This window comes from Lichenostomus cassidix, chromosome 9 (assembly GCF_008360975.1).
Source record: "Lichenostomus cassidix isolate B80296 chromosome 9, HeHo_3.0, whole genome shotgun sequence".
In the NCBI taxonomy this organism is placed as follows: Eukaryota; Metazoa; Chordata; class Aves; order Passeriformes; family Meliphagidae; genus Lichenostomus; species Lichenostomus cassidix.
The window spans coordinates 12,863,313-12,886,229 of NC_139490.1; the positions used below are offsets into that span (position 1 = coordinate 12,863,313).

At 50.1% G+C, this 22,917-nt stretch overlaps 1 protein-coding gene across 4 annotated transcripts; it reads left to right on the top strand.

The window, feature by feature from the left end:
- Positions 1-9,244: 9,244 nt before the first annotated feature.
- ZIC4 (Zic family zinc finger 4) lies at positions 9,245-20,695 on the top strand. 4 transcript variants are annotated; one of them, XR_014854049.1, is made up of 4 exons: positions 9,248-10,720; positions 15,136-15,460; positions 17,313-17,435; positions 20,684-20,695. XR_014854049.1 is itself a non-coding variant. In XM_085069490.1 (4 exons), coding segments are annotated over exons 1-4 (1,425 nt in total). In that variant the 5' UTR covers positions 9,251-9,513; the 3' UTR covers positions 17,314-20,136. The 4 variants fall into 4 exon arrangements, 3 of the variants coding, with proteins under 3 accessions (XP_084925613.1, XP_084925614.1, XP_084925616.1); XM_085069490.1 differs by lacking the exon at positions 20,684-20,695 and having other exon boundaries at positions 9,251-9,994; positions 10,103-10,720; positions 17,313-20,136; XM_085069488.1 differs by lacking the exon at positions 20,684-20,695 and having other exon boundaries at positions 17,313-20,138.
- The last annotated feature ends 2,222 nt before the right edge of the window (positions 20,696-22,917 follow it).

Here is a 22,917-nt window from a genome sequence, read left to right on the forward strand (position 1 = left end):
TGCACCCATCAAAACGCAGGTGGGTGAGAACTCTTAACTTCCTAATTTTGTTGTTGTTGTTTCGCCTCTTTTTTTTTTTTGTTATTTTCTTTCTCTTTTCTCTCTCGCTCTCATTTTTCTCTCGCTGTCTCTCGCTCTCTCTTTTATGGAGTCTGTCTCATTCAGGTAAAACTGTAAATTTTCCAAACCTACATTATTTCTCATCCTACTGCATGTAACTCACGGTTACTTTTCTCTCTCTCTCTTTTTTTTTTTTTTTTTGGTAAAAACTTTATTTTAAATCCTCGATAGGAGCAATGTAAATTTTCTGACATTCAAACCTTTTCTAGTTCACAAATCAGTCACCCTTGTCACAGTTATTGAAATTCCTCCACTTGCCACACCAGGACGGTGGAAAAAGCAGGCGGTGTCTTTGTTGCTGACCAGGCTTTTGATCGCCAGAGAAAATTTACTTACCTTCAGATGAGTGAGCAGAAAAAGAAATAACACTCCCTTTGATTTAGTTAGAAAAATGCAGACATTTGGATTCAGTGCAAACATACAACACTTGGTTGTTTTCTAGATGCAACCCTCGATTAACCTGTCTTTCCCCAGCTCAAAGTCTATTGAAAAACTGTGGATAGTTCTTTTTTGTTCCCGCTACAAAGAGCCATTGACTATATATTAAAATGATTGTTGAAAGGTATAAGTATGGTATTTAAAAGCAGAAAACCTTTGTGGTTTAATCAATTAAGCTAAGCAACATTTGTACAATATTTTAAATGATGCTTCGGCTCTTAGAAAAAAAAAGGTCTCAAGAAACTTTAAAATATAGACGTCTTTGTGTGTGTATGTATAGATACACTTACGTATGTGCCTATGTGTGTACATATATAAAACTGGCAAATTATTTATTTACTCAGTCGCCTGCATATTTATTAGCTCTAATTATTTTCTAGTAACGAAAACACCAAAAGCTCGGTAAGAGTCAGACTCCTTACATTTCGCCTTTGTTCAGCCCTTCACTTGCCTCCTTCGCAGCTCAATCCGAGCCCCTCCAATTCCTAGTACCAAACAAAGAAACTTTAAACTCATCCTCTCTAATTGAAGCCGCTGGTAAGCAATCCGCAGCGCAGGTACTGGGGAGTCGGACAAGAAGCGCTGCTGCGCGAACCCTTCTCGGGTGAGAACTGACTCGTTTTGAGAGGTATAAAATGGCCATTGCGCCTAGAAAACAAACAAACAAACATCAACGACAATAAATAAACTTTGATACGCCTTGATGGAATGTTTCGCTGCAGTTTATCTGCAGACGCAGTGTGCCTGTGCTCGGTGCATGGAGATAGCTTTCAAAGCAGATCTATTATGTCATTTGCCTTGGATCTTGGGAGGCTTTACAGGGTTTGATAGGGTTTGGGGTTTTTTTTGGACTAATGGTGAGCTGAATCTACACGTTTGCATTTATTCTACGAAATCTATTTGATGAAATTGCAATAGCTAATAGCAACAGGTATACCCGCTCTAGGGAGCGCCTGGGTGTGGACACAGTCTTAAGGCGGGTGTTGCACTACTTTCTGTATTTGGTGCTAAAAGTAAGCGAAGGACAGAGTTGTCAGCGTTATTGTGAAGTCTGCTGGGCGATGGCATTCGGAGAGCTACAAAGTTAGGTAGTTCAGTGCTAGCCTGCCTCCCAGTGCAAGGGGAAAACAGTGATCATTCCAGGTCGGTGCAAAATATACGAGAAGGCAGACGAGAAGGTATTTTTAGGAAGCGTATCTAAATATACAGTGTAAGAGTGAATGTAAAAAAAAAAAAATGTTGTGGGTTGTAGAAGTTATCAAGTGGGATTTGCGGTGCGCTCTCTGCAGGAAACGAAAGCTGCTCCAGTTCAAAGCCACATGCACCAACGTGACATATAAGCCATTAAAATATCATCCTGACGGCTCATTTCTGCTTCATCATACATTCCCTAACTGCTTCCAGAAAGCAAGAAAAGAAGAAATGAAGGATGACCGCCTCGATGGAAGCGCCAAAGAGGTGGTGGGTTCTTAGGGGGGGGTTATTGTTTTCTTCTTTCATTCTTTCTTTCTTTTCCCTTCCCCTCCACCCCCACTTTTATTTTTGCCAGTTCAGAAATGAGGGGAAACCTTCAACAGGTCGCAGGGGTAAGTGCCTGGGAGTAGGGAGTGCCTGTGCAGTCCGGGCAGCTGCCTAGCCCCCACCGCCTGCCCCAAGGGCTGGACGAGAGCTCCCTGTCGTCGGGGGGGGTCGGCAGGAGGAGGCTTGGCCACCCCGGGAAGGAGGGCTGGAACCCTGCGGTGCGGGGGGTCAGCGCCTCGGCTGCCCCTCGCCCACGTGGGGCAGGGTCCCGGCGGCACCTCGGCGGGATGGGGAGGGCGGAGGGCCAAGAGCCCGGGAGCCATCGAGGGGGGTTCGGCACCCTCTGTCGGACGCCGGGAGCCGCGCCCGCCCCCCTAAATGCAAGGGGGGGCTCGACCTGGAGGACCGCGCAATGTAGGGCTGCGGAGGTCCGCGGAACAGGGCGGAGGGGTGCGCAGAGCGAGGCGGAGGTGCTCCCGACCCCGACAGCGGCCGCGCTCGCTTCGGAGGGGCGAACACCGGGACCGGACGGGTCCTGCGGCCGCTCGGGCAGGGCCAGGGGACCGGGAAGGCGTGCAGAGTGGGACGAGCGCTGACAATGGCGAGCCCTGGGGGAAGGCGTCCCAGGGGACTCGCTCCCCGCCCAGGACCTCGCCCACCGCCGCGCCCGGTGCTACGGGGGCGCTCCGGGGGACCCGGCGCTCCGGCACCACACGCCCTTCTTTATAGGCGGGTGCGGGAGGGACGGAGCCCAGGAGCTCGGCCGGCCCCCTCCGGCCTCTCCCCGCCCCCCCGCAGGCAGGGCCGGGGGGCTGCTCGGGGAGCTGGGTGCTGCCGCCAACTTCGCGCAGAGCCCGGGGAGGGGCTGCCACCCTGATCCCTGCCCCCAGGGGCCGTGCCGCGTCTGGAGCCGGCTGGGGAAGGGGAGATGCTCCCAAATCCCTTCCCAGGGCCATACATCCGAAGGTGACCTCTGACCCGAGCCCAACTCGGTGTGCCAGCCCCGGGCACCGGCACCGTGCCGACCGATGGGGTCTGGCGTGCGCTTCCCGCAGACTCCTTTTCTATCACTCCTTTGTCACGCACGATCTCTCAGCACCGGGGAGCCCAGCCCGTTGGTCGGGCTTGTCTCTCTCGACCCGGAGATGAGGAACTTTTTTTCTGCACCGAGCCCTTCCCGGGGAACGCTCCCTCTGCCCTGCGCGGCCGCGGAACGTACAGGTTGCGTGACAAGCCGGTGGCGGCGGGACACACGCCGTCGCCGCTGCCGCCCACTCGGTCTGGCTCACAATCCCGCCCGGGGCTGAGGGATCCCGCGGGGCGGCGGCTGCTCCTGCCCCGCTCAGCCGCGCACCTTCGGCCCGGTGCGGGAGCGTTCAGGGAAGGAGCTCAGGTCCCACCGCAGCCCCAGCGCGACTACGGGGGGAACTGGTACCCCGCACTAGCGCCCGACATCCCAACAGTTTGGTCAGGGGGACATCCTCACCCTCCTGCTCCGCCGACGGCACAGAGCAGATGAGAAAAGTGTGCGAGCTCGAGACAGAGTTTTAGCCAATATTTGCTCTGAAATGCAGAACTGCTTTGCCTTCCTTTTTGTCATCTGGTAACCATTTAAAGTATTAAATGCAGTGGGGATTTTTTTGGTTGGTTTTGCTGGTTTTTTTTTTGGTGGGGTTTTGGTTTTTTGGTTGGTTCTGGGTTTGTTTTTGTCCAGTTTCAACAAGTTCTGGCGAAGGCTTGGGAACTGAGCACTCCTCCAGCCTCCCATACTAGCCAATAAAGCACAGCTCCTGCAAACCTCTTACTAGTGGGGCAATGTTGGCTGCTCTGACTAGAGATAAGTGCGACTAGGAAATTGACTAGGAATTTTAATTCCTAAGGGATTCCTAAAGTTTTGGCAGTAATTTTCATCACAGCCTTGAAAATACTGAGGACATCAAATTATTTATGAAAGCTTATGACTGTGAAACGATGATGAAGTTTCATAATTAATATCACGAAGTGTTTGTCTTAGTATAGATTTTTGTTTACTAGCTCTGGAGTCCCTATAGTACTGGTATCAAGAGTAATAATAATAATGATAATAATAATACAATAGTCATTTTAAGTAACTGCTTCCAGACTATAGTGTGGTTTTTTGCATTAAAAAACAAACAAACAAAACCCAGAGAATTTCAAAGACATCTGCAGAAATTCAGACTCAGACACCGCATCCAGCCTCAGATCTGCTCTCAGAGCTATTGCTGCCGCTCAAAGCAAGCTGTGCAAAGTTCTGCCTGTAGCAGTGGCAGTGCTCTGCCTTACAGAGAGCAAAGAGCAAGCTGAAAATTATAGGCAGGGAGAAGTGCCAGGGTGGTACTATACTAATCCTTGCTGAGACAACAACTTGTGTTGGAGGCTCGCAGAGAGTCCGGAATTTAATTTCGGGACGGAAGGATCTGTAAACAATATAGTCGAGTGGGTAAAAACCTGCCTTACAATAGCCTGCCAGAAGGTGAATGTCAGATCAAAGGAGAACTGAAAAGATGTCCTTTCATATTTTTTTTCCCTAAATCAGCCATGGAAACTTCATGACTCCATAAAACATGTGCTGCTTTGCTGGGGAGACAGCCTCCAGTTTCCCCTCAGAGAAAGCTTCTCTTCCCCTCTCATTGCCTAACTTGTGCTTTGGTTTGGTTTTATGGGTTGTTTTTGGGTGGGTTTCTTTTTTTTTTTTTCTTTTCTTTTTGAATCCATGATGCCCAACACATAGAGCGCCTTACTCATTTCATATCACACACAAATGGTTTTGCTCTTAACTTTCCACCTCTCTCCCCAAATAGGAACAAAGTCAGGAAATGAGGCACAAGACTCCCCTTGTAATGAGGAAAAGAAAACGACTTTACAAAAACATCCTGGAAAAGTCAAGTAAGTTAAAATATGTCCTTCTTACAGTTCAAAGGAGACTGTATTTTTTTTTCCAGCTTAGTGTTTAACGTACTTGCATAAACACAAATCAGCGACAGAACTCCCCACCAGCAGCTGCCTAATCCTGCTCAATGCCTATTCATTTGGAGGTTCTAGAATTAATATTTGACGACTCTCTCATTGAAACAACAACCCCTGACCCCATGTGATTGCACTGTCACATTATTCTATGACATATTCATCTTGAATTCATTTACGGACGATTTGATTGGAATGAGGTTTGACATGTATTGGATCCTATTAAAGAAGAAGACTTTGATCTTGTTGATGGGGTTTACATGATATGTATCATCTTTACCAGGGATACCAGGCTTCCACAATGTGGTGTCTAAGTAGTTAGTGACTGACAGCTTATCTGACAGGAATACCTTAATCTTGAGGTCCTGAATGAAATATTTTATTTAAAATAAGCATATTATTTGCTTGTCCTAGGGTAGCTCTAGGTCACAAAATGTGAGAGGCAAACCTAGGCACAAACCGTTGCTTGTCTGGTAGCTGACTTCCCATTGTTCGGGAACCTTGAAATGAAGAAGTCCCCGTAAGTGGAAACGGGGAGAGGGAACAAAAACAAAGGCAGAGTGTGCTCTCGAGCTACTCGGTACCCTCTCCTCCCGAAGGTGAAGCTGGGATTATGGAAAAGCTTTCCTGAACCACCTCTTCCTAACCAGCAGTGCCTTCTGCAGGGTCAGGCAGGCATTCGGGCTCAGGTCCTGCATCTCCTCCTCTCATCCTTCCCTCCCAAAATGAGTTTAAGGGATAAGGAATTGCACAGGGTGAGTTTTTGGTCCTCTCTTTTTCTACTCCTCGCGTTTTCTCCCTTTCTCACAGTAAAGATAAGGATTTTTCAGACCGATCCGTTCCCGCCGTTCAAATCCGTTTCAAATTTGAAGCCTAAAAAAAGTTACCACGAAGTCTGTCTAAAAAGTTGAGAGCATCCCGGCCCGGCCCAATTCTCGTGCACTGGATAGATATTTTCTAGCTGGCTCGTCGGGATAGGAAGTTTCCGCAGAGGTGGAAATGGGAGAACAGGGTGTGGATGAAGGTCAGATTTTGCTCTCTCCAATGCTTCCCGAGGGCAGGAGCTGTGCCTTGAGCTGAGCACGGTTGTAAGGAGGCTCTGTCTTCGAAGCAATGCTAGAAATAGCGACAAGCATCTTGATGTTTAGGTAGCTTACTACCGAAAAACAGGGCCAAGGTAAAGCCGATGAGCAGCTGAGGCAGTTCCCGCCCCGCAAAGGGATGTGCAGCCGGTGTCAAGCCGCAGGCCTCGGCAGCCCGGCGGGCGGGGGTGTGTGCGGGCAGAGGCCGGAGGGTCGGGGCTGCCCGCGCCGGTCCCGCACCCCGAGCTGTGGGCAGAGGGAGCTCTGGGACCCCATGGCGGAGCAGAGAGCAGGGGGGACAGCTCAGCCCCTCACCCAGGGCACAGCCGCGACATGCGGGGCTCCTGCCTTCTCCCGAGGGAGCCCCGGCCAGCCTCTTCCCCGAGAGCAGGGTCAGGGGCCGGAGAAGTGCTTGTGACTCGTCTTTACAACATGTCGCCTCTTTAGGACAACCATCCAGCTCGGGTTAGCTTTGGGGCCAGGGGCTGAAGACGGGGTCGCAGACACACAGCAACACAGTAAAATCTGTACTCAGGATCAAGCTGCCAGTCTATTGGCCCTGCAGAAGCTGATGTTGACACATTTGAAAGTTTGCCGAGAGCCCGGCGCGTCTGGTCAACCAGGGCTCAGGCCGCTGCCAAGAAGCAGGAGACCTCGGTCACCTCTCGAGTGGCAGCAGTATGAGCTCGAGCTGCCAGAGGGCCGCACAGACAGGCGCTCGAGTTTTCAAAACATTGTGGGAGATGCGCAGAGGCTGCCCGGGTCTGGGCCCGCTTCCCTCCTCTTCCCCTTTCTCCGCCTCCCCGCAGTCATGTGGCGGCCCCCGCCCGCCCCCGCCCCGCTCCCCCCCGCACGCAACCGGGGCTCACACCAACCTCACCTAACAGTGAGGGACACCGAGGGCCAGGTTCTCCTGCGCTGCCTGGAAAGGGTGTGAGAGACAGCCCTGAGTGAGGGGCAAGCTGGGAGCCATGAGTGTCTGGCGAGAAATCATCACATTTGAAATGAACTTAGGGCAAACTGGTTATGACATTTTTTTTTAATTGACAAACTGTTCCAGATGTTTTCTCCCTTGACTGAGAAGTGTCAGGATTGATGGATAACAAGTATGTAGAGATGCAGTGTTTTAAGGAGGTATGAGGAAAGCAGCTTTATTTGGGATTCACAGTCTCAGTACATTTGTAAGTAACAGATTCATACTTCCTAACGTTTGTCTCTTCTGTGCACTCCTATTGAGATGGTCATGAATAGGACTGTCAAATCCATTTCGTAGAGCAAGTAGACTTGGAAGTTGAGATATTGTGAGGATGGTGTGTGGTTTAAAATGCCTGCGTAAACATGTTATGTAAGGTTGGGGAGCTAATTGCATCATTTGTCACTTTTCATCATCTCCACTCAGAAAGATGTGCGCAAGGATGTATCTATAACTATCTCCCTGAATATCAGCCTTGTGTTACAGTGGAAGTATGATAAATGCAAGCAGAGACAAAATATGTCATTGCAACCAACCCAGAAAATGTGAAGCTGTGACAAAAATGTACTCTATATGGTTATGTATGTCCTAAACTTTAATCTTACGTTTTCCAACCACTGGATGGTAGCTTCTGTTATGAAAGTAGCTGGGTTGACGTTGCCAAACAGTTTCTTGTTTTACTACTTCACATAAAACTTATCGATTGCCAGCACTGTTAAATTCTTATGAAAATGCAAAATTCTACACTGAGAGCTTTACCTGACATGCATCTGGTAAAGAATCCACTGGCAAGTTAACAGCAAGTCAATTATTAAAATGATGAGAGTTTGACAGGGTGAATAGAGAATTAATCATTGCTTTATTTCATAAGACTGTGAGGTTATTGGTGGAGCCGTTTTGGTGTCAGGATCCAAGTACTGGTAATACGATGGGTGGATATTTAAAGATGTGTTTTTCTTTCTTGGAGCAGAAGAATCTTTTCCCATGTTTCATTTACTTTTTTAAGTTCACAATCCCCTTCTTAAAAACTTAAGCAGATACTTCCTCCTGTGCTGAAGCCCTAAGCTTTTCTAAACCTGTAAGGCCTCAGTGTATCCAGCTGAAGCCCAAACCTACACTTTCAATATTAGCACGCAAACCTTGCAGGCCATGTTATTTCCTTCAGGTGAGAATCATCAGAACCGAGTCCGTTATGAATGTTTGGCAATGCTTTTCCTTCAAGCCAAGGACGGGGATTTTGCGTGGAACTACCCTGTAAGTGTGCGTGAGAGAAAGTGAGAGAGGGAAAGGGAGAGACTCCCTCTTCTGGGTTAAACATTCAGATTCAGCCTGAACATCACAATTTCTCGCATTACTCCGGCGGACAGATAACTGCTAAAACTTGTCAGAGGAGGGGGAAGGGGACGGAGAGTCTCCCAGGGATCCTTTGTCCGGGCTCCGGCAGCGGGGCGGTAGCCCGAGCCCCGGGCCGAGCACGCCTGGCCAGCGAGCGGCCGGTGCGGCTCCGGCCGCGCTTCTGCCGGACACGGACCGGCTGCCCGCGCCGGCAACAAGTGCCAAGGACCTGCCGGCAGCACCGGCACCGGCACCGCTCCGAATCCCGCTGCTCAGGCTGGACGGCGGGGACCGGCGGGGCTGCCAGCGCTCTGCCGGGGAGAACCTCGCGGCTGCCCCGTGTCTCAGCGCAGGGCAGCGGGGACGGACAGAGGCGAGGGCGGGAGGCCGGGGCGCTGCCCTCGACTCCCGCCGAGGCTTTGTTTGGCGGGCGCAGGCGGGACCCCGGCCGTGCGCGGCCCCGGGCAGAGCAGAGTCCCCCGGGCAGGGCAGGGCAGAGCCCCGGGCAGGGCAGAGCCCCGGGCAGGGCAGAGCCGAGCCGAGCCGGGCCGCGCCGCGGAGGGGGCGCCGGGAGCAGGGATGGCGCGGCGGCAGCGCATGCGCGGCCCGTCCCCGCGCGCCCCCCGCCGCACCGGCGATCTCCCTCGCAGGCGGCGGCGGGACCTGTCAGCGGTGACGTCACGCGGCGGCAGCCAATGGGCGGGCGCGGCGATTGTGTGGCCGGCGGGGCAGCGGCGCGGCCGGAGTGCGGCCCGTCCGGTCCCGCCGCGCCGCGAGGGCCTCCCGGCCCCGGGCAGGACGGGCCGCGCCGCGGGACCTCCCCGGCCGCCGCCAAAGCCTCCCGCCGGCCCCCCGGGCCCGCCCGCTGGCACAGCCGCCCGTGCGTCCCGCCGCCAGGGCAGCGGCACCGGGAAACTTTTTTATTTTGGGAGAAAGGGAAAAAAAAAGAAAAAAAAGAAAAAAGAAAAGAAAAGAAAGTTGTTCCCCCCCTCCCCGCCCCCCCGCCGCCCTGTGTCTCTCTCCTCCCGCTGTCAGGTGACTTTTTAGCGTTAGAAGCTAATGAGCGTGGATGCTCTGGGGATCCCAGTGATGGACCCTGCTGCTCTCTCCAGGCGGAACACGGCGCTGAGATTAGTAGACTTGGCGGGGGCTCCTCGCCGCCATCACCACCCCCCTCAGAGCATGACAGGCTTCCCGGGCTTCGCCGGGCACCCCCTCACCACGGCGCCCACGCAGCCGGGGCAACACGCCGCCGAGTCCCGCCTCGGGCCGCAGCAGCTCCGGCCAGAACACATGGGGCACCGCCACCATCCTCCTCATCATCCTTCTCCTCAGCATCACCCCGCGGCCCTTAAGATCAGCCCTGCCCCTCATCCCCACCACCAGCTCCACCACCACCACCACCACCATCATCATCATCATCATCACCATATGGCAGGCCAAGCCGAGGTGGTCTCTAGTCAAACGGCAGCGTTTGGCCCGGCGCAGTCACCAGCAGCCCCTTACCCCGTCTCTCACCCAGCCCAGGCTCTGGCAGCAGGTAGGGACTTCTTCATACGCAGAGATCTGCCGGCCCCACTCATGCCAGGGCTGACCGAGCAGCACCCCGCTGCAAGTTCTCACCACGGACTGTTTGTCTCAACAACAGGTAGCTACCCCGGACACCATGGTCACCACCACCACCACTCAGAAGCTGGGAATCCCTCTCTGTTCACTGGACTCCATGAGCAGCCTCCCCATGCAGCTCCAGGTGGCCATCTAAACGGACAGCTCAGACTGGGGTTACCTGGAGAAATGTACGCCAGGTCTGAACATTTCACTCAAGTACCAGCCTCCAGGACAGATCATTTTGCTGCTTCTTCGCTTCATAACTACGGTGGTATGAATCTGAACGTGAACCTGGCTCCACACCACGGCCCGGGTGCCTTCTTTCGTTACATGAGGCAGCCCATCAAACAGGAACTCATCTGTAAGTGGATTGAGTTGGACCAGACTCCCAAAAAATTATGCTCGAAAACTTTCAGCACGATGCACGAGCTGGTGACTCATGTCACGGTGGAGCACGTTGGAGGACCCGAGCAGTCCAATCACATATGTTTCTGGGAAGAGTGTCCAAGAGAAGGGAAACCTTTCAAGGCCAAATATAAACTTGTAAATCACATCAGAGTCCACACAGGTGAAAAACCTTTCCCCTGCCCTTTCCCAGGCTGTGGCAAAGTGTTTGCCAGATCAGAGAATCTCAAAATACACAAAAGAACTCATACAGGTCAGTATGTAAAGCTCTCTTTACTCTCTTTCTCTCTGTTATTCAGCGTACTGTTTTGCTTTTTTTTTTTTTTTTTTTTTTTTTTATGTATCCTTTGAGTTGTTTTTGAATGCACGCCAAGTACTTCTGGAAAATAAATTCTCATATTTGTTTGCTTCTTTACCGTTTGGAGAAGGGGGAGGAAAGGGGGGGAAAGGGACAACGAGAGCAAATCTCAGAATTCTTATCCATATTTTTTTCTGGTTTTGCGGAGAGGCTGCTGTAATGTTTATGTGGGTACATCTGTGTAAATATCGAGTGATATAGCTACCATTTCTGCTAATTCACACAGGCGAGGATTTTTTTTTTAATTTAAAGTAGTCGGGGGAAAAAAATGAAATCATTGTGCAAGCTCACAAATTAAAAGTGAACAATGGAAGTTACAACTTGTCTAGTCAGTTTTGACTGATGTCGCTGAGATGCTGCTGCTCGAACATTGTGAGAATAACACAGCTGCGACCTTTTCGTTCAACAGTTCTGTTTTGGGCAGAGGGAGTTTCAAATGTTTGATCTGAATAACACTGACATTTTTAATGAGCATTGCCTTCCAACGACTTTCTGCATTCGCAAATATGGGGAGCTGCAAGTTCTGATTCTCGTGAGGGAAAAAAAAAAAAGAAAGAAAGAAAAGAAAGAAAAGAAACCCTGGTATTGTTTCGGCCTGTACATTTTGAAATGTCATTTGCAGATCTGTTAAGCAAAATTGGGACATGTGTCAGAAACATCTGTTAGTTCTAGTTAACAGAAAATAAAGTAACACGATGGACGATCTTGCAAAACTACGTTTGAACTCTTCCGGCCAGGAAAGCATTTATAATTAATGAAATTGCACGTAGAAAGTTTTCACACTTCCAGGAGCAGCTTGTGAAGTTGTATTAATTAGTTTAGCAGCCGGTGTTTGTAGTCTGTAGCGCTGGTTTGTCTTTTTTTTTTTTTTTTCCTGTTTTTTTCTTTTTTTTCTCCTCTAAAGAAGAAGATAAGAAATAAGCCCTTTTTGGAAAATTTAATCTGTTCCAGTGTAGGGTTTTCCACCTCCCACCCCCTTCTGTACAGCCTTATGCACTGCGAGGGAAACTACATAATCCTATTGTAAGATCTGCTTACAGCCAAACGATTTTTTTCGCCTTCCAGTTCATAAAACTCCCCTTCCCCCATGCTCGGTGCAGGGCTTGACCTTCCAGGAGTTGCATTTTTTATGATAGAGCGCAACGTGATATAATATGCAGAACATACACTAATTTCGTATCGCTATCGTCTAAACATAGCACTGAGATTTTACAGCGACCGTCACTCGTCACCTCATTATTTTTCCATCGCTCTATGAGGAGCAAGTCTGTGTGCGGGGCGGGGGGGTGGGGGGAGGAGGTGGACGACAGCATAGTTGTGTTCCTCGGCTGCCTTCTTGGCCCCCTTTTTCCTCGAAAAAGGGGTATCCCCGGGTCACATAACTTGTATCCCAGCCAGTTCCTTGTTGGATCAGCACAGGTACAGCCATTAACCGGGAGAGCTCATCTCTTAATGACAGTGTTTTTCTTAAGTAAACAAACTTTTACTGCTCTTTAACGGCCTCACTGTTTGAAGTCTCTGAAGCAGAAAATGGTTAAATTCTTGGGAAAACTGACCTACATCGGAGATGCAGGTTCAGGGCAAACCCGAGAGCGGAGATTTGCGTTTATTAAACACCATTCGGCGCGTCTGTACTTTTGGCTTTAACTTTCTCGGTGATTAATTGCTGTATTGTGCAAACTCCTGCAGGGCCTTTATGGTTCCACCGTTTCTATTAAACACCCAGAAGTTGTCAAAAACGCAATGTTTCTGAAACTCTAATAGAACTCACTACGAATTATTCATGAAGACAGTTCTAGATTCAACAGGAAAATTATTGCCTCCTTAAATATTAATGACTTCTGATTTCTCCGAGGCTGGGGAGCAGGCAGAGGGATATCTGGCGATGTACGAGTTTTCCAGGTTGGAGGATAAGGCCGTTAAGGCGACGGCAACGGGACGAGCAGGACGGGCTGGGATCACTTCACCGCCTTCCCAGAGGGCCAGGAACAATAGTGCGAGGCGTGGGACGGAGCCCTCCTCCCTCCCTGCGGCCCCCGCCGCCCCCGCGCCTCGCCCGCAGCCCCGGAGCCGCCAGCTCCGGCTTCCCCCCGCCACCACTCACCCGGAGAAGTTGGTAAATACCTTAATCCACTCCCGGAGACGGGGGATTATGCCACAAATTCCAAGCTGAATTTCACTGAACACTTTTGCCCAGCTACAAGTGTGGGGGTAAAATGGCGGTTGAGTCTCCATCGCCCGCGGAACTTTGTGCGTGGTTGCGGCTCCGTGCCCGGGCTGCGGCAGCCGGGACCTGTGCAGTGTCCTCTCCCTGCCGGGCAGGGATTTCCGCGTAAGAAAACCTGCTCTCGCGAAAGGAATACTTGCAAATGGCTCGGATGGCTCCTCTTTATTGAGGCGTTCAGGGAATGCAACCCGGGCAGCTGAGAAAATGCTGCCCTCTTCCCACTTGAAACCCGGCTGCACGAACGGACCTTTCAGTGGCTCTTTCAGGGGGTTAAGCGAAGTTGAACATTTTTCAACTCGGCAAAGCGCAGTGCGGCGCAGCCCGCTTTTACCTGAATGGAACTCACTTTGCACAAGCAGAGTGCTTATGAGGATGGCTTTCCCTGGGGTCTCCTAACTTACTGCTTGCTTGTACTACACTAATATCCTTGATTTGTTGTCTCAACTTAGATGCTGAAGGTCAAATTATTTCCTTACGTGGAACTCTAATTAGATTATAGGCGGGCGTGTGTCTATGCATATGCACGGCTGTATGTCGACAGTATTTGGTTACAGAATCCGCATCGTTTTGTGAGAGACCTTTTTTTTAACCTCTTCCCTCCCTTTCCTCCAACGCCAGGTATTTACCGATCCTCTGTGCAAATGTTAGCGGTGCAGGATGTCAGTGCTCCCCATTGACTATTACAGTGCAGAAAGGACATACTTTAAACGCGGAGCCATGAGTCTTTCCCACCCACCTTGCATAAAGTGCATTCATGTGAAATATTTGGAATGCCTTCCTTTATTTGCCTCTGCTCGCAGCCGAGCCCAATGTAGGCTGAGTCTCTCCTAAATTTAATCATGACGAATTGAGAGGGAAAAAAAATAAAAACGACAACCACAACCCAAGGAATTAAAAAAACCAAACCAAAACAAGCACACAAAACCAAACATTGCAAGCCCTTTCAACCACATACGCCATGATGGTGAGCACAGTTGCTTTGTTTGCACTTCACGTTAAGGTTAGGCCATGTATTTTCGTGGAGTCCTCTTCGCCCTGATACTTTCTGACTTTTGACAGATGAGGAGGTTATTTTCATAGTCAGTTAGTAAAGGACCTGGGTACCCCTTGGCAAGCAGGGTTTTGCAGTTTGCTATTGTCAGAGACAATAATGCCGTCAGCATTTCATCCTGAAGCTGGCTGTGGCGTGTTTCCTTGAAAACCTCCTGTATATCGTGTACCATGCCAGGTCCACACGATCCGAGGTTAAACTTTCCCACCACTCCAGAAACACGATTGTATTTCTGTTATGTGTAACATCACTTATTATATGACCAGACAAATTAATCCCTATTGCAATTTCTTCAATGGCTGTGTAGGTTGAAATGAAAAGGGAATCCTACCCTCGCGACAGTGCCATGCACTGGCCTAGTCGTCCTTCTGCTGAATCTTTATCGTTTTGCCCCCACAATCAATGTCTTTCTGAAATATTCCGTGCTTTAACACATGGTATCAGCAAGCTGGAGAGCGGGGAAAGGAAGGGGATGTGGATCTTCAATAGCATTGTAATCAGTGCAAGTATGAAGTGGATGACATATGATCTAGCTAGGTTATGAAAAATACTTCCACATCCACCTGGGGAACTGTGAGAAATGTATTTAACGTAAAAGCCTTCGAAGGGATAAATCACTGACCGCTCTTTCTGCAGGACTTCGGAGTCTGCAGGGGTAGCACAGGTTTGCTCGGAACGAGCAGTTCTCCTCTAAGTTTTCCTTGTTTAGGAGCTTTGTCTTTTGCACAAACCCCCACGATGACCTACACACAGGGCAGGGGAAAGAGAAGGAGAAGCTGGCCTGGCAGGGCGCTCCGCGTACGGAGCCGGCCGCGCATCCGGGTGGGCAAGGAGCGGCGGCTCCGAGGGATGCTTGGCGGGGCCGGCGGGGAAGGGCAGGGCTAGTGTGAAGGGCTGCCGCGGGGAGAGGAGCCGTGTCAGGGCCGGAGAGAGGGGTCCGGGGAGGCTGTGGGCTGGGGGGGATGCCGGGATGCGCTGCTCCCGGCCCCGCCGCCGCCGCTAATGGCTGTGCTCGCCCATTGCCTCCTGCAGGGGAGAAGCCGTTCAAATGTGAATTCGAGGGCTGTGACAGGCGCTTCGCCAACAGCAGCGACAGGAAGAAGCACTCGCATGTCCACACCAGCGACAAGCCCTACAACTGCAAAGTGAGAGGCTGCGACAAGTCCTACACCCACCCCAGCTCCCTGAGAAAACACATGAAAGTGCACTGCAAATCCCCTCCTCCCAGCTCCGGCTACGAGTCCTCCACGCCCTCCTTGGTGTCCCCCTCCTCGGACTCCGGCCGGGAGCCCCCCGCCTCCTGCTCCCACGCTGAGCCCTCCGCGCCCGCGCAGCCCGCCGCCAACCTGAGCGAATGGTACGTGTGTCAAGGCGCGGGGCCCCGCGGCCCCCCCGGGCCCCCCGGCGCCTCCCCGCCGCCGCGCCTCCCCGCCGAGCCCCGGCCCCGCTGCTAGGGCTCGCCGGGGGCAGCGGCGGGCGGCCCGACCCGGCCGGCACGGGGAGCGCCGCGCCGGGCACGGGGAAGCCTAGCGGGAGCGGCAGCGAGAGGCGCTTGGCGGAGGGAGAGAGGCTGCGGAGCGCGCGGGTGGGCCCTGCCTGCGCCCCCGGCACCGCGCACACGGGAGGGCTGCGCTCGCCTCGGCCGGGGCGCTGCCGCCTCCTCCCGCCGTGCCACACACTCCCACTCTGACCGCCTGGCTCCAGTCTGTTTACTCGCCAACTGATCTGCATCCCCTTTCCTTTTCCCTTTCCTTCCCTTCCTTTCCCTTCCCCTTCCTCTTCCCCTTTTCTTTTCCCCTTCCCTTCAGTGATTTCATACAGATTTTCTCTGTACAGGTTTTCTCTTGTCAACAGTACTGTGTGCTGCACTATTCTGTTCGCCCACGATTTTCTGTGAGAGTGTGGTTTTTTTTTTTTAAAGAAATATATATATATATATAAAGTATTATTTGTTACCAATTTGTACAAAATTGATCCATTAAATTTTTTGATTAATTAACCCGCTCGATGGACGTTTCTGTAAAGAATCTCCTTACTTTTCCCTCTTTTTGTATATAAATACATATATATATATTTCCTTCCCCCACCCAGTAGTCGCTAATAAAGAAAGGCCCAGGGGGGGTGCGATGATTGACTGTCCATTTTAGTTCCTACTGGTAATGACTTCTAATACCTAAACATGCCCGTCCCCACCCAGAGTGTGGCTCCTGTTGAACTGTGGGCGCTGAAGCTCCCGGGGGGCGTTCTGACGGGGTGGGGGGAGACCGATATCTGACGTCACTGCCAGGGCGGGGGCCGGGCAGCCCCCGGCAGCGCGGGGACCTGGGGCTGCTGCTCCGCGGCTCTGCCCTGCCAACAGCCCCGAGGAGAGATGAACCGCTCCCACAACGCGGCTTTAGCATCTCCATCCTGTCCCAGAGTCTCAGACCTACAGGGTTCACTGCACTGGTTCAGAGAAAGAAGGGAGGGGGGTAAAAAAATAAACAAACCCCAAAATAAATAAACGAACCTCTCCACTGGGGTAGCTTGAAACTACCGAATGGTGCCGTTTTAATTACTTTAATGATGTTTAAGGATACCAGATAGTATAGGCAAATAAATAGCATGGGCTGCTGGAAGGGGTTTCTATGGCTTGCGGAGAGCAGACAGAAGGCTGCTGTAATCGCATCCTCTCGTGTCTGACAGATCACCTCTGCACCCAGGTGACTGGGCTTACTGTGTGTGTATAACTGTACACACCCACATACCCACGTGTATGTTGGTACCTGTAAATGTAAAAACTACAGGAAAATAAATAACTGGCCAGTGACTGAAAACACCCCAATGTCCAGTGCTTTCTTCACTTACACATCCGTGTTTTTCTCACAAAGCACCAAGTCGGTGCTCCTTTCTTCATTCTCCCAAACTCAGCAACTTTTGTATTGAAACACCACTGATAGTGACAACAGCATGTCGCTACCGGGAATGCACTTAGGGAATCAGATAGGTGAGACCAATGTGCGAAAGAGGAGCCTAAACAGGGGAGAGTTGTGCCCCTCTCCAGCCCCCGAAACTTGTGTCATGGAAATTGAGAAGTGTAGAAGCCAGATGCGGGTCGGGAAGATGTTTTCATCATGTCCTGAGATCTATTTATTTCTTTATTTCTCTATTTACAGAAGTATTTGGATGTGCAGGTTAATCACCTTTAATTTTTCATTTGCTTGTTACAGATGTCTACCCCGTTGCTCTCAAGGTAATCTAGACAGGCGCAGCTGAAAGCCTGAATCTTATGCCTTAGACATCAAAGCAAGCTCGCACAAAGAAGTATTTCTTCACAACGGTGAATCTTCATGGTAAGTTAGGATTTCTATGGCAATAGGCAAGTCATACTTAAATAGTGAAAGGCGAAGTCTGGAGCCCGTCCAGTCTTTTCATTAAGGACATAATATTTACGTCTAACAGGCCCTTTTTCTTGTGTATACAAGTATATATTTTTGTTTGACGCGAACTAAATCATTTTCATTTAATTTCCGGTAAACAAAACCCACGCGAACAGGGCACTTGTTCCAGACCATAATAAAAATGGATAAGACTGTCAGGAAGAAAAGGCCCGCTTGAACCGTCGCCTCAGCTCACTTTTGTTTCTGCTTTCTGCCAGGATCAGAGAATGCATTTGGGATTTGAGGGCGAGTTTCTAAAGGCAAGGAAATGGTTTTTAAGGGGGGAAAGAAAAGGAGAAAGGTCTAATCAAGCTCGGGTTGTTCAAAGGGCCTGATTTTGGGGTTGAAAGTGTGAGTTTTATGGTGCATCAGCATGCCACGTTAGGATCGCTATGGTAATGAGGAGAGCAATAGCAAGCGGCCTTCAAAGGAGGCACACTCCATTTGAGACAGTCTATTAAGATACATTTGCACTGACCTTTGGTTTCATGCTAGCTTAATACACTCAATCTGCTCCCCGCTAGAGATAGACTTCGTCCACCTAATGCACTTCGGCGGAGCTGGGTTTTCTGGGTTTCGCCCTCCCCCCGAGGCGGGCTCCGCTCCGACGCTGTAGCCCCGGTCTGCTTCTCCCCAAAGTAAGGGACTGCCAGCCCCCCAGGCTCGGGGGGAGCTCCCGCCCGCTGTCCCCAGCCTTTCTGGCCAGCTTCTAGCAGCAAAACTGGCCACAAAGCCTGAGAATTGCTTCCCTTTCCTCCCCTCCGAACCTGGCAGGGGAAAGTAGGATGGGGACTGAAAGATCCCCCTCCTTGGGCTGCCCCTGTCTCAGGGAGTAGGTGTCCCGATGGAAGTCTCCCAGGACCCGGAAAGCGGGGCGAGGCCCGGGAGGAGATGGCCGTACCTCCTTTCCCACTCCGCCTGGTCCCGCTGTCACTGCGCGGCAGCGAGCGGAGGCTCCGCGGTGCGGGGAACTTGACACCCGCATGGACGGGGCCATGGGCCCTGGGCCATGGGCCCGGGAAAGTTAGAAGTCCATGTTCCAGTAATTGTCTTGTTGTTTATTTTATCCAAGTACCCTAGTGAATAGGGGAAAAATAAACACGGGGGAAAAAAATTCAAACAGTTGAGTCGTCTTTAGTGCCAGCCCTTGTGGTTGAATAAAAAGGATGGTCCAATTTCTATTGAGCTGGGAAATCTTTGAAGTGGGAGTTATTATCTGAGAAATTCCTGCTCGTCGTCCTAACAACGCTGATGAAACGTAAAAGGTTCTTTGTCAGCGATTTGTTCTCCTCTCTGTCAAACTCACCCTGCCCGTTAGCTTTAAACCGTTTCTAAAGAGATAAAATCAAACTTTTAAAGATAACTTTAGGGGCCCAGAGGGTGCAGAAAATGCCAAACTATCGAATCCTGTGTATAGACGTACATCTGGATATATGTGGCTGTGTCTGCGCGAAACTCTGGCTGTGCACAGATGCCCATGGATGTCTGTATGACCTTACAGTTCGAAAGTTGAAATTATGTCCATTGTTTTTGCATTTCATCCTCCAAACTTTTCTGTCTAATAAATTATTCCTACACACACTCGGCACAGAATGCAATTCTTGGGCGAAGGCAGAAATGTTGAGTTTCATTAACACCATTATGTGACCAACAAATGTTTTCAGTAGAGTGAAAGCAAGAGCGTAGACATAGAGTAAAATCTTTGATCATTTAACAGTCCGAATACCTATCAAGCATGTATATACTGCAATGTATCGAAGTTGTTAACGCATTCAAAAGTGATGGCTTCCATATGCTCTCATGTTTTATTGTCCGTACGTGTAAGGATAGTCGAACTGCATCCTTTTGTATCTTCTTTTTATAAACATAGTGGTGTTGTACTGAAATGATTCCCTGATCAAGTTTTGTTTAGTAGTTTCTCATTGGAGATCAGACAATGCCCTGTTCGGAATATGAATTCCTTGAAGTTGTAACTCATCCGTGTACTTCTGTTTTAGTTGTTACAGAATTATCTGAGCCAAATCCTGCCATTTTAAGCCAAATCATTAATATAATGGGACCTTTCCTGAGTAAAGACAGAGTCAAATTAGAGTGGAGTGGGTACTATTATTATTATTATTGTTATTATTTTTTTTATGTTGTCATATTTATGGGAAAATCTAGCACATTCTTTGTGAACTGTACTGAGAAGAAGCCTCTGAAAAATGTAGCTCGCAGATAAACATTTACAATGTTGGTATGCTGTATCTCTTTCCAGACTTCTTGTGTTCCTTATTTTTCTTAATCACATGTTTGGCAATGAAGGAATGTTCTGTTGTGTGTTTGAACATACTATTTATTTTTAATATTTGGATTTTTTACAATAAATATTTATAAACATTTCATTTTTTATGGTTATTTTTAGAAATGTGCACTTTTAAAATATGTGTTTGTACTGATGGTACCGAGCCCTTCTTTAAACACTGTATAATCAACCTTCTGTTTCTGTTGGTTTTATATTAGTTGAAAAAAAAATCCCCAACCTGTGTACTATTAATGTGGTGTACAATCAAGTATTCATGCGTGGATTTTTTTGTTGGTCTTTAACCTTTTTTAATGTTAATCGTTTTAGGTTGGCATTTCCATTAAAAGAACAAAACAAAACCCTTCTTTGGCTTCATTTCTGAGACAACATTTTTCAGATCGCAGACTTCAAACCAATTGTACTTTAAGCACTGACCGAGGTGCAGGGTGCGGGAAGAGAGCCCGGTGTCACCCAGGTGGAGCGAGCCGTGTCCCTCTGCGGGGTGGGTGTGTGTCTGCCGGCTACCTCTGCAGTGGCACCCTGGCTCTTCACGGGCACTGTGCGACTCTGGGGTCACTAACACTGGGATGTTGGGCACCAACACTCGGGGGATTGGCTTGAGTTTGCAGCCGGGCCACCCCGAGAGGCTGCTGCTCCCCTCCGCCCGAAGGGCTGTTTCGCAGGATGCAAGGGTTCTTTTGTAGAATTCCCCCCCCAGAATGTGTCCCCGTCACAGCGACGCTTTTTATAAGGTTCCTAGGAGGATTTAGGGCATTTCATTTCTTTTTTTTAAGAGAGGGAATTCTTTCGTCAGCTAATCTGAAACTAAGCCTTCTTTGCCTTGCGTATTCTCCTGACCGATGTTAATACGTTTCAGGGTTTCCCAGCTCCCGAACCTGCTCAGATCTCCCTTCGCATGACAAACGCCAGCTCTGCTGCTCCGAGGGATGCTGCAGCCTCGGGCACACCGCAGCCCGAACCCGGCGGGTGCCATGCGCATGCGCTGCCTTGATTCCTTTTAAAAAAGGAAAACTTGAAAGAAGTTGCCTAACACAGAGAGATGACAAAAAGTTGGCTTTAGCTGCCAGGAATATTGTCAATAGAGAATACATTTGACTACATGAAGGGAGAAGGAAAGAAAGAAAATAATTTAAGAAATAATAGAATTCAAGGAAAAGAAATGAAGGGAAACATTTTTGCTGGTCTGTAAAAGACAAAAACTGGCCCATAAAGGAAAGGAGGGCTAACAGTACATGCTAATTAAAGAATACAATTCTATGGTCTATAATGATTGAGCGAAGACATGTACTTATTACACTTGACTGTCAACAAGGGAAGGAATGTCCCCTCAGACAGCATGGTGAGAGACGTGTGGGCATTATTAGTGGCCCTTTTATAGACATTGCCTTTTCTTTCTGAATGCTGACAAACCATTTTGGAGGGAACCATCCCCTGTTGCTTCCTATCATCGATCCCCATGCAAGGCCTTGCATTGTGCAAGTGCATTAATTAAAGACCATTCATTTAACAAAAGCACATTGTATGTTCAGGAAAGGAAGATTAGAAATATGAATCAGTAACCGAGACCCGTTTCCGCCACCGTACCGGGAGAAGCGGAGGGGAAGGAGGTGCAGCGTGCGGTTAAACACCCTGCACCTCCCGGCCGGAGCGGGGCTCAACCCCTGTTAGGCTTTTTGGGAGAGAAATCCTGAAATAGATTACAACTGAAAACAACAACAGAAAAAGGTTGTCAAGTGTCTCTGTGGACGCCGGACTGCTCGACCCTGCTCGGCTCCTCTCCAGCCGCCCGCCCCAAGGGGCTGCCCAGCGTGGAACGGCCCGGCTCGGTCCGGCGCCCCTTCCCGGGGCCGGACCCCCCCACCCGGGAGCGACCGTGTCCGGGGCTGGTGTGCGTGTGTACACACATCCCCACGCACATTTGTTGTGTCAACGGGGTCTTTCCAGCTGCACGCAGAGGCACAGGCACACCGACCTGCGTCCATCCCTCCCGATCCCTCCGCTGCCCAGATTTTTCCATTCCAAAAGAAAAACCATCTGGTGCCCCAAAGCCGGTCGCGACACAAACGTGACTTATCGTGAGAAGGTAGAAGGAAAACACAGGGAGAAGGAGGTTATGAGGGAGCGGGGGAAGGACAGAAGACGGATTCCCAGTATCACCCACATGACTTGCTAAGCAGCTCCAGCTTCTCTAAAACCTCTGGGCCATATGTTAGTTTATTTACACTCTTTGTCTTTTCGTGTGTCGCCTAGTGAAGTAATATTCCTGGGATATAAATGAAAGTAAGCTAGAGTAAACAAACAAGAGGAGCGCCTGCTAAAGCGATATGTAACATTTCTGAGTTTCCAACCGAGTATGTCGTTCCCATGGTTATAATGGGGCCAGGATAGCAATTAAAGCTTTTGGTTAGAGCCCCTAGATTTTTAATGCTGAATGACACGTTGACTCCATTTTCTTGTAGATGATTTAGAGTTTTTGCAGGATTACACTATGGGAGGAGAAGGCGGGGGAAGAACAAAAGTCACTGCAAAAGCAACTCTTTTAACAGTTAAAATAAAAATGGCACAACAGATTAAGGTGTTCCTAATGATGGCCACATCTCAGAGAAACCTCTGCAACTTCCCGTGAGGCTGACTTTATTCTCAACTTCTTCTACATTTCGATCCGCCCCTCTCCGAGGCCAGGACCTCGCTGGCTAGTCTGGATCAGCCGCGGCGGAGCTGCAGAGGGTGCGGGCACCAGCTCCGCGTTTCAAAATCCGCGCATCAGCTTCGTTTTCTTCTTCGTCATGAGGCAGCCAACCCCATGGCCGGGCTGGAGCTCCCCCGTGTACAAGGAAACCTTTTACCTAAAATAAATAGGACGCTCTAACTGATCTCCAGACTTTTGGGTTTTGTTGGTTTTGCTTTTTTTTTTTTTCCCCCCATGTCAATGTTACCCAGAGGATCGGCTCTATACTGCAGCAAAACCCATCTCCGGGTCATTTCGGGTGTGCATGGACCTGGGAAGCCACCCCGGCGGGCAGGGCTGGGCCCCCCGGCAGCGGCAGCCGGGGTGAGCCCTGCTGGGCTGCGCCGCCCGCCCGGGCTAGG